General features: G+C 36.2%; 3 protein-coding genes across 4 annotated transcripts; all 3 read right to left on the bottom strand.

Annotated features, from left to right (window-relative positions):
* Positions 1-1,081: 1,081 nt before the first annotated feature.
* On the bottom strand, positions 1,082-3,278 carry LOC103831753 (protein TIFY 11B). The gene is made up of 5 exons (XM_033274216.1): positions 3,072-3,278; positions 2,809-3,012; positions 2,299-2,428; positions 1,872-2,210; positions 1,082-1,670 (listed from the first exon to the last, which is right to left on the bottom strand). Coding segments are annotated over exons 1-5 (876 nt in total). The 5' UTR covers positions 3,073-3,278; the 3' UTR covers positions 1,082-1,468.
* Positions 3,279-5,277: 1,999 nt separating this feature from the next.
* On the bottom strand, positions 5,278-7,917 carry LOC103831754 (transmembrane protein 87B). Its single transcript, XM_009107659.3, has 4 exons — positions 7,540-7,917; positions 5,990-7,004; positions 5,782-5,918; positions 5,278-5,700 (listed from the first exon to the last, which is right to left on the bottom strand). The coding sequence occupies exons 1-4, from the start codon at positions 7,743-7,745 to the stop codon at positions 5,520-5,522; spliced, it is 1,539 nt and encodes a 512-aa protein (XP_009105907.1). The 5' UTR covers positions 7,746-7,917; the 3' UTR covers positions 5,278-5,519.
* Positions 7,918-8,752: 835 nt separating this feature from the next.
* Positions 8,753-11,189, bottom strand: LOC103831755. Of its 2 annotated transcripts, none has more exons than XM_009107662.3 (6): positions 10,512-11,189; positions 10,354-10,432; positions 9,566-10,164; positions 9,311-9,476; positions 9,170-9,228; positions 8,753-9,078 (listed from the first exon to the last, which is right to left on the bottom strand). In XM_009107662.3, exons 1-5 carry the CDS (start codon positions 10,515-10,517, stop codon positions 9,209-9,211), a joined length of 870 nt encoding a protein of 289 aa, XP_009105910.1. In that variant the 5' UTR covers positions 10,518-11,189; the 3' UTR covers positions 8,753-9,078; positions 9,170-9,208. The 2 variants fall into 2 exon arrangements, with proteins under 2 accessions (XP_009105910.1, XP_009105908.1); XM_009107660.3 differs by having other exon boundaries at positions 8,753-9,075; positions 9,165-9,228.

An 11,189-nucleotide genomic window follows, 5' to 3' on the forward strand; every position in this document is an offset into this window, starting at 1 on the left:
ACAGATACAATAGTAACATCGTTTCAATAAATGTTGCAAATTTGACATCAAAACTAAAATGATACTAACATAATTTTAATTAAAATATTACTTTTTTTTTTGTAACTTAATATTAAAATATTAATATTGCATGTAATTGATTTGTGTCGCTTGAATATATATGATTTTGAAATCTTATTTCTTATAAATTTAAAGTTCAATATTATCATTGAATTTATATAAATAAAATCTGTATATTACTATTATAAAGAAAATTTACATTGCTTTTATAAATAGTTTGAATTCATTTAATAATAATTTACATTGAATGGTACCTACTGGTATCCATATAGTCTCTTGCAATTTCATCTTTTGTAGTGGTCTATTTTTGCAGTACAGTTTCTTATGCATCTATGTATTGACCAGTTTGGTCATGAACTTATTTTAGAATGAATGATTCAGCGTTTAAAAAAAAAAAAGCATATGGGACGATTAGGCTTTTAATCAATCTATGCGCTTTTGAAATTTTGCTAGTTTTAGAAAAACGGCACTAGGAAGCAGACATAGATAGAGAATGGTATGGTACTAACCATAGTAACACCATGGTGAAGATGGTTAACGCAGAAGCCAAACTTTAGAGAAATAGGTGGTTAACGCAGAATCAGCTTAATCATTTAGAGGCTGAATGATATATACATATTAATCACTAATATTTTGGAGGATATAATACAAATGTTTTTTTTATCTCGTTATGCCCACTCTGCATAAGGGCTCGCTTGAATTCAATAAAAATTAGCTCTCGAGTATCTTCATTAATTTGAAGTAAGGAAGAGAGAGAGAGTTGCTTAGCTCACATTGGTTAACGCAGAATCAGCTTAATGCTTTGGAAGGTACTGTTCGATGGTGAAGATGGCTGAGCAGTGAGGTCAATGCTCACTTAAGAGTTTTATATATGATACAGAGTTTAGCTGGTTGTAACGTAGCTTCAGCAGCTGGAGACGAGATTTCAAGGTTGTCGACTGTTTTTGGAATAAAAGAGAAAGGCCAAAATATCTTCCCACTTATTCTAAAGAAAGTATGACTATGTAATACAGTTACGAAGAATCTAAACCAGATGGAATTACATATTTTGACAAAAAAGTAAACGAAATAATATATAAATCATTCAATCTATGGCTTCAAATCCTCAGTAAGTTAAACTGCAAACGTGCACTCTTGAATTTTTATACGTCCTAAACAGTGCCGTCCCAAAGATTTATGAGGCTTAAAGCCTGTCAAATAACGTGGCCCTTCATAAAAATTACCAATGAAAAATATATTTAAAACTGGCTGTGGTCTGGTTCGAACTAGAGACCAAAAGGTCTAACATCTCTTACTTTTCCCGTCTAAGCTACAAGTAATTTTTGAAAATGTGGTCTATTTTTTGTATTTATAATATGTGGCCTGAAACCAATGCTTTATTGGCCTTATAGAAGGGACGGGTCTGGTCCTAAAGCTTGAGTTCGAGATCTTTTGAACACCGTTCTTCTTCGTCCACTTCCATCGACATATCGTTATGTCTCTGTGGTTTTGAGGGTGTTGCAGGCTGTCGTGAGTGTTGTCCTGCCTCTACTGATGGACCGACCATTTGTGGCTTGGGAGGAACATGACCACCGTTTTGGTTCACTTGATACGGAGCTCTAGCCACAGCCCTGAAAATCAGATATTAAACTTGTAAACTATAGCGCATATATCACAACAATGGATTCCAACAAAAACATCGAAGCATCACTATTCTAATAAGTTGAGCTCATTAGATATACTTTTCTAAACTAGAAAAGGTTTTGGTCTTAATCTATGTATATACTACGACCAATTCAGGACAGACACATGTTCCAGTTTGGTTTTTCTACCTGTCTTTTCGTTTAGCAAAGAACCGATGAAGAGAGGCTCTTCTTGCGATACGTTCCACGACTTGATGTTGCTCCTTTGTTTGATGATCATCGTTGTTTCCAGAACTCGTTGGTTCATTAAGATCAGGAATCACAACGTTGCTTTTGTTGCTAATGTTGATATCAAGATTCATGTGATTCTGAGTCTTCTTTGAGTCAACAGCAACTGGATTTGCTTCTTTGGCTGCTTCTATTATCTCCTTGGCTTTGTCTTCAGGAAACTCGTTGTAAACTATAACTTTACTGCCGAAAAATATGGTCAGCTGGGAATTTTTAGGCTCCGGTACGTTTCTCGGTTCACTGAAATAAAATAAATTTCATTTGGTTAAGCTCCATACATCACGATTGGACTTTTTATTTCAATACCAAGAGATCAAAACTAGATAACCTTAGATCGACGACATCTATGGCTTTGCCTCTGGAAGAAATAGAGGTTTCACCTACTGAAAGTTGCTTCTGAGTCAACTTGAAGGGTCTGCTTTCAGAAATGTTTGCCTTCTCTATTGCATTTTGTTGAGCTATATAATTAACCAAAAAAATAAATCAAATTTAATAAAATCATATTGCAAAATCTTATTTTTTTTCAAACAACAATGTCTTCAACCTACATATATTACCATGTTTTTAGATTAAAAAATGGGAATTTAAGCCTAAAAATCTAATATTTACGCCAAAATCATGATTTTGTTTGGGATTGTGCTAAGCTAAGCTGGACGGATAAAATTGAGTTAACTCATTAATAAAAATCAGAAATCAATCTAGAATTTATAAGAAATGATTTTTGAATATTTTCTCAGATTTGTGATAAATCCATGTGTTTTATTTAGTGGAAAATATTAAAACAAAAGCTGGGTCTTTGTCGGCGGCAGCCGTGTCAGAGAATGAGAGAAATAAATACCTCTGTGATCGTTTTTTCCGGCAAGCTCAAGATCGGACTTTCGAGCCAAGCCTATAACTATATCTCCGAAACTTCCCTTCTCCTTCAAGTACCGGCTGAGCAAACTACATCTCCGGTTAAAGTTGGACTTCTCTGGTGCTTGTCCGGTCGACATACTGTGATGATACTGCAACACAAGATTCTTGTTCTTGTATGGTTTGCACACGTTAGAAATCAAGGCTAAAACTTACAAGAAGATAAATGTCTTGAGCTTCTTCTGCTCATGCTCTTTTATATTATGTCAATAAGTTTATGTGGCTTTAAGTCCTCACAAATAAATAAACAGACTAATAAGCCATGGCAAATAAATTAGTTTAGTTCAGCACAAAACCAAAACCAATATTCGTTACAACTTCTGCACGTTTTCCTTATGTCTGCAGTAAAATTTTAAAAAAGGAGGAAAATAGTTGACGGCGACGTTACAGGAAGGCGTTAACAATTATTGTTATTTACGATTTTGTTCTTATATTAGTGGCATTTTTGTAATTGATGGACATAACTGAGGGGGTTACAAAGGCCATTGTCGTAACGGACTATATCCCTCGCGTCGGCTGAGGAAATGAATTTGTGGAACCCATTGACTGTTTTAGAACTAGTGCATCGATGAATACTTATCCCCGACAAGAGTGTTTTTAGAACACGTGAAAGTATTATTCTGTGGTTATGTGACAATTAGGATTCCAACACGTATAGACATCTGAACGGGTACTACACCCATAATTCATGCATGATTTGCGTGTTTTCTCATTCTTTTCCTTTTGTTTTTAGCATATTCACAATTGAATTTTTGTTACAAGTTCACATAGTATATCGAAACTGAAAAGTGAGAAGATATATCGGAGACCTATTAATATTTAAGCAGCATATAAACTCAAAATACTTGTGTTTTTTGACTTTTGAGAATTGTCCTCTTGAGAGTTTGCTTAGGACATCTCCAATGGAACACAAAAATTTACTTTATATTTCATATTAAAAAAAGTAACTCTAACTCTATTATAAAGTTGAATTTGTTTCAACGGTTCACTCTATAATATAATTAAAAAACAACATTACTCTATATTTCACTCTATTATATAGTGAACTTGAGCAAATTCAACTCTATAATAGAGTTACTCTATTTTAAAATGAAATATACAATAAATTTTTGTGTACCATTGGAGATGGTCTTTATGGATTTCTTTGTATTTTGCTCAGTTGAATACTATACTAAAAATTTCACTAAAAAAAAGCATACTATACCAAAACGTCACATTATTGGTTTAATTAAGGTTTGCGTTGAATTTTCTTTATATAAAATCCAACACCAACCGGGGACTCAAATAATTCAAAAGTATGAGACAAAATATTCTACAATAAATATCCTACGATGGTGCCAAGGGGAAAAAAATATCAAATGACTATTCATCGCAACTTGCAAGATCTTGTCGATCAGAATATAATGCTCTGAAGACTTTTTCAAACCATTTACATATATCTACAAGTTGAACAGCAACATGAGTCTATATACATACAAATATATAATATATGTATTTAGTGATGCATTGCTGCGCGATTCTACTCCACAAAACCAAAGCAAGATTCACAGTTTCACATGACGATTCATATATATCTACATTGTTTGTTGTATCTAAGGTTATCCGGAAAGGGAAAAACCGACTGCAAATTATATAATATACAAAACTATGTGATAGTATGTAATGTTTGTTAATGCGTCCTTATGACGTTTCACTCGTATTACGTTGTTTAGATGACAATTTTGAAAGATAATATATAAACACTCGTTTGTATTTATCATTAATGTGTGACGCCCAAATAGAAAAGTTTACGTTTCAAACATTCGATGAGACGGGTCTAGGTCCCTCACGACAATGGATGAAAGCTAATTTATGCTTTGACGCCGACAGATACTAACTGCAGCTTCTTTATATGCTCCATATGTAATATGACCATAACATATGTGTCTTTAGATTTGCATGCTTGGTAGTTGGTATCAAACCCGTATTCTGTAACGTATATTACACAAATTTATATGTTGGTTATAAAAGCTATTTAAGTTAATTATATAATACCCACTTTTCAAGTGTGTTTGTGAAAAATATGATTTACTTAACTATTACAAGCCTCTACGCATTGCCAAAGAGCCCCTTGGGTTAAAGTCTTGTATTGCTTAAAAGATGAAGGGAAGGGACGTTACGCACTAAGGGAAGCTTTGCATCAGGTGTCTCAAGAAGTGCTTTAAAGAGTGTTTTAAATCTTTTAACGCTCTGTTTGAGAAAGTTCACAGGGTTCAGCTTAACACGAAGCAGATAGAATAGAAGCAAAGCATATGTTACAAAGCACTATTCATAATGTCTTATCCTCTTTCTTGACCTCTTCGTGTCCTCCTTCATAAGTTGCAACAAAACACCAAGTTTTAGTGTAAGATGCAACTTAGGAAAATGAAATTTCAACATTACATATGGTAACAAAAACATGGGTACACAAACTAAAGCACTATAAAACACCGAAGACAAAGGCTGCTTTGGTTGGTCTCTTGACCTTAGTATTGTACAAAACTAAAACTCACGTGACCTACAAGAAATACATATAATAAAACTTTGAGATGTCTATAAAGAGAGAAAGAAGTGTCAAAGTAGAGGAAGATCTATTGTAACTATTGTGTCTTCACTACTTCACTCTCTTTTGTCTTCCTCCAAATCTTCTTCTGCATCTTCTTGGTCAGGCAAAGATCTAGCTTCTGAGACGCTCTTGGCTTCATGAGAAGGAACCGGAGATGGTTTAATGAGGGTCAGTGTGTAATCATCCTTCTCAAACTCCCCGCTCGAATCACCAGAAGATCCAGAGAATGCATACCTACAAGAAGATCATAACGGTAAAAACAATACCAAGCTTCTTAATCACATATCAAAATCCTCTTCTCGAACATGGTGTTACCTAGTCGAGTTCTGAGATGGAGCCCAGAGAGAGCAGATAACAATCAGGAGCGAGAAGGAGAGAAGCTGCCAAAAGGCTGGAATGATCCAAGCGTTTTGCCAATGCTCATTGTAAACATCTTTAGACTTAAAGTAAAGCTGCCAACAAGTTAAAAAAAACTTTAGTTACAGATTATGAGATTAAAAGACAGTTGTTTCTGTTACATTACCTCGTAGCAAATCCAACCAACGGAAACCAAGATAGCTACAGCCAAAGCGTTAGTGAACTTCCTGTACACATCCAACTTCACCAACAGCCTCCTCGTCTGAAGCTTCTTGAAAGTAGCCGAAAGCGACTTGAATATCCATATGATGAAGAAAGCATCCAACACCGCAACGGGGAGAACCAAAAACAGTCTCGCTTTCCCTGAGAAGTCACTAACCGCACCAACATTCTCCAACAGCTCAAGAGTCTCGGAAGCAGCGAAGAAAGTGACACCAAGCATGATCACCTTCGATGTAAACCCACCAAGCGTAGGCCTCACGACACCGTACCCCATCGAAACCATAAGGATGATGACACGTGCGCACGTGCGTTTGATACACCCAAACGTGACTGCCCATACGGTGATCACCGTTGGTCTAACACCAGTCTCGTTGAACTCAGCGTAGTCGAAGTACCAAAGCGCCATCTCGCACATCCCAAGCGTTATCACTAAAGTTACACAGTTCTGCAAGGGAAGCACTTCTCTCCAGAACCTAGCGCACTGGGAGAACCAGAAGACTCCGAGGAGCACAAAGGCGAGAGACATGAACCCGTAGAAGTACATCAACGGAGCCATTCTACCTGGTAAGTATCCTCCAGGGTTTTTCCAGATGGTTTTGCCTTCAACGACCAAGTCCTTGAGAGCAGGATCACAGTGGATGAAGTAGAGGTTATACATTCCTGTCCTAGTGATCTGAATCGATCTTGTAAGCAGCGTAGCAGACAAATCATTCTCAACAAAGGAAACACCGAAGACTTGAGGCCAGGAGGAGTCTTTAGAAGAAGGATGGTGGATGATCTCTCCGTGTGAGCAAACACCGAGTTTGGCGAGATCAGATGTGCAGCAGACAGCTCTCTGCCCACCGTAAGCTGATCCTCCGATGTTCTCCCTGTCTTCTACCTCGAAAAGGACGGCGTGGATAGGTAATGAAGAGGTGTTGGAAGCTTCCTCGGGTCTCCGGAATGTGATCTTCTCAAAACTGTTAAATGCATTAGCAAGTAAGAAACTTTCACAGAGAAACAGCTAAGATGTTACTCAAACACAAGGAAAGTTCAACTCTTTGACACGTGGAAGCAATGTTTACTCAGAGAGGACACACACAGAGTTTCAAAGTAAGAAGCTTTCACAGAGAAACAGCTAAGATGTTACTCAAACACGAGGAAAGTTCAGCTCTTTTGACACGTGGAAGAAATGTTTACTCAGAGAGGATACAAACAGAGTTTCAAAGTTAGAAACTTTTACAGAGAAACAGCTAAGATTTTACTCAAAACACAATGAAAGTTCAAATCTTTGACACGTGGAAGCAATGCTTACTCAGAGAGGACACACACAGAGTTTCAAAGTAAGAAACTTTCACCGAGAAACAGCTAAGAACTGTATACAAACGAACTTAATCAGCTCTAAGATCCAACTCGTAGACGAAGAATCCTAATGGGTTCTGATTACAAAGTCAGATCCTAAGCAGATTTAAAAGAGGAAACTTTAGTTAAAGAAACGGAATCATAGAACTTTACCGGATAAAGGAGGAGAGGGAATCAGAGTCGGAGGAGAAGTTGTCGGAGGGAGAAGAGGAGTAGATGCCTTCACTGCCGCCGTGGAAGACAAAGGCGTTGCCTTTGGACATGAATCTCTCGCTACGGTACTCATGCACCGACGCTTGGAGCAAAGAAGGTGCTCCAAGGGATAGTAGCAGAAGAAGGAGAAGAAGATGGAGCGACATTGAAACCGAGGAGAAGAAGCAGAGATCTGAAGAAAGAGAAGGAGAAAGCTGATGACTGAGAGGAAGTCAGTGAGAAACTGAGATGTGTCAAATGAGTTTTGATCGTACGGCTGTCAAAGAGTTGCTCCTTTGATCGTTTCCAGATGTTGGAAGGTTCTACTGAAATGGTTGAACCTGTAAGCCTCTGGTTTACTCAGAGGGTTCAGCCGACAACTATATTTTCGATTTTATAGTGGGCCTTTTAACTGTGTTTTGAAATATATGGTCCATGAAAACTGGATTTCATATTTAGGAGATGAACCTGGAAGTAGTCGAGTTACAAGTTAGCTCATAAAATGAAAACTGGCCGATTCTAAAACTGTTATCACAAGCAACAAGCCATATAATTTTTTTTTGAAACATGAAGGTTCTTCTATTCTAGGCAGAAATCTTTAATCTCAAAAAACTACAGCATGTAATATTAGTTTCATTCTAAGTGTCATTTATATTCTATAGCATCTAGGTTTTGTTTTTGATGTTTTTTTCAGTTAAGCTAATGAGACTTGAACATTGCAACCTTTAAGGTGTAACAATTAAGGGTCCTCATCACTCTATGGTTCAGGTTGTCTTCCACGACGACACTTTTAGAGCGGATAACCTCCTTATTTAGCAATATTCTAGTGACCATACCAAGTGTGGCACTTTGTTGGCTCTTAATCTTATGGAGAAAGGTAAGCAAGTAGTATCACAAGTTAAAAAAAACACTTGGATGAAAGTTTTGTCAATAGATTTAAGGTTGAAGAGTACAGATCCTCAACAATACCTAATTATATGTATTTTTAATTTTAACTTAACTCATAATTAAGGAACCCACCAAATTGATTTATGCTTAGAATCCATGTAACTCCATGGCTATTCTGGCTGAGACGATGGTTGTCCTAATCTACTTGGATGCTTTCGTTTAGGACCCACACAGTTTGTGTGATTAACAACTTTATTGAATAAATATGACAGAACAGAACAAAGTGTAAAGAAAAAAAAAGAGTGAGGAAGTCTTTATATAAAACTAAGGTTATCCACCTGAAAAATACACAACTACATACATGTATGTATATATATAATTATCTCCTTATATACACACATGTATGTACTCGTATAAATGTTTAAATTACTGTATTCCAATGTTTTAGTTTCCAGAACGTGTTTGGTTTTATGGACTCAAACATGCAAAAAAGAGAAACTCATGGGATCTACAGATACCCAAAAACTTTCATCAGAAGGAAAAAGAAAAATTGATTGAATCACTTCTTTTTGAATTTTCCGTGTCTTGATATGAATGAAGATCCTCTATCTGCAAAGACATAAGATCCAATATCAGATTCAGAATTAGAACAAGCAAAACTAATGAAATTAATATTCACTATTCAGTTTGATTATTACCTGTGTACTTTCTTGTAAGGACATGAAAAAAGGAGAACTTAGGATCAGATCTCAAGAACAATGACTGCAACCAAAAGAAGAAGATCGAATCAGCTCATGAACCATTTTAGATTTAATTATAAGAAATCAAAAGATATGAAACTCACAATCAGAATCTGTTTTGACCCATTTACACCCATCGCTACTACTACTTCCTTCTTCTTCCTCATTCTTTAATGAAAGCTGTTGCTTGTCTTGCACGTATCTATTCGTTGGTGTTTCCTTCGAGGGAGCTTGAGCATTAATCTTCTTGAGTAGCATCACCCTCAGTAACTGTATATAGCATGTAATTAATAAGTTACATAAACAAAACACTATAATTAATATTAAAAATATATATGTTATGAGCTTCAGTATAGTACCTTTTCCATTCTTGATTCTTGAAACGTGTCTCTCACGCTAGGTTTAGGAAGAGGAGAGAACCCTTCTGTACAGACAAACATCTTCTTGAGGAGATAAGAGACAGAGGTTTTGCTCAAATCTTTCTTAGTCTTCTTCTTCTTACTGTTACTCTCTGTAGAAATGGCTTTGCATCTTCCCAAGATAACACTGATTGTACGCTCAATGTCTTCTTCGTTCTCATCACAATCTCCACAACCACCAGAAAGAGCGTTGCTGATTCGTCTATCGACTTCAAGACTCGAAGGACAATTCAAGAATCTATCCAGAGGAAGATTCGCAAGTTCTCTGTTCACATCAGACTGTCTCTTCTTGTTCTTTCTTGTCAAGAGCTTCGTCAGCTCCTTTTGCAGTTTCCCAACTTCCTCTGGAGTGAAATCTTCTAAATCACCGGAGGAGGAAAGATCTTGATCTCTATCTTGCGCTTGACCTTCCACGTGCAAGTTAGAGGGCTTCTCTTCTTGAACAGTCTCTATTGGTATTTGCTCTTTAGTCACACTACCGAACGTTCCAATCGCAAGTAATCCATGAGGCCAGTCGCTGAACTCCTCTCGTGGTTGATCTATGATTTACAAGCATAATAAAATAAAATTATGAGAGAGCCAATTAATTGGGAGGGTTGCTTTGCACATGTTTCAAGTAGACAACAACTTTTTTTTTGGTTTAAGTAGACAACAACTTTGGTAGATTAAAAGGTTTGTGTCAACGGTAAGTAGACCATATTATCTAAGTTTGTGTAAATTTTACTTACGAGAAGAAGCAGAGGATGTGCTTGGTCTATGAGTGTTCCCTTGTTTCCCATGTAGCTTGTTCTGCATCCATCCAAAGAGCTGAAAAAAACATTTATGTACTTATGTTTATTTTCAGACACCATTTGAGATATCAATGAATATGAGTAATGAAACTAACCTTCATGTTTTAGTAGTCACCACCCCGAATAAGGTATAGTAGGAAACAGGTGGAAAATATAACTAAGGTTCTTGGTGAATCAAGAAGCTTAAATACAAGTAGGGATGCAATAATAAGATCTTTGAATATATTTTTTTGATGAATCAAGAAGCTTAAATACAAGTAGGAATGCAAAAAAAAAAAGATCTTTGAATATATTTTTTGATGAATTTGATGGTTTCAAGTTCCAAAATTGACGGTCTTAATTCTTCGTCCAGATTCACTTCTTCAAAAAGAATAACGAAGAAGGAAAAAAGATTTCTTTAAAAATGAACTCTGGATTTGTTTGGTTAACTTCTGTTCAGATCATACTCTTCTTTATACAGCTCGCAACGTAGGGCTCATATCCCCATGCAAACCATCGAAGTCCAACGAAACATTCTTTTAATTCGTATTATAGCTTAGTTATTAACTTAATTTTTAAGAAGATTGGTTAGTAACAATATTATATAATGATTAACTAATATACTAAAATATTGATTTTGTATTGGAGAGAACGTCACGGCTTTGATCACAGTTCATATAAACGGCACTTCGTATGATCATAAAGTCTCCAATCTCTTTTTCCATATTTCGACTATCTATAAAAGGAGAAAAAATTAAGGTTGAATCCCTAGAAAAGTATTTGTTTTGTCACTG

Source organism: Brassica rapa, chromosome A07, assembly GCF_000309985.2.
Source record: "Brassica rapa cultivar Chiifu-401-42 chromosome A07, CAAS_Brap_v3.01, whole genome shotgun sequence".
NCBI lineage: Eukaryota > Viridiplantae > Streptophyta > Magnoliopsida > Brassicales > Brassicaceae > Brassica > Brassica rapa.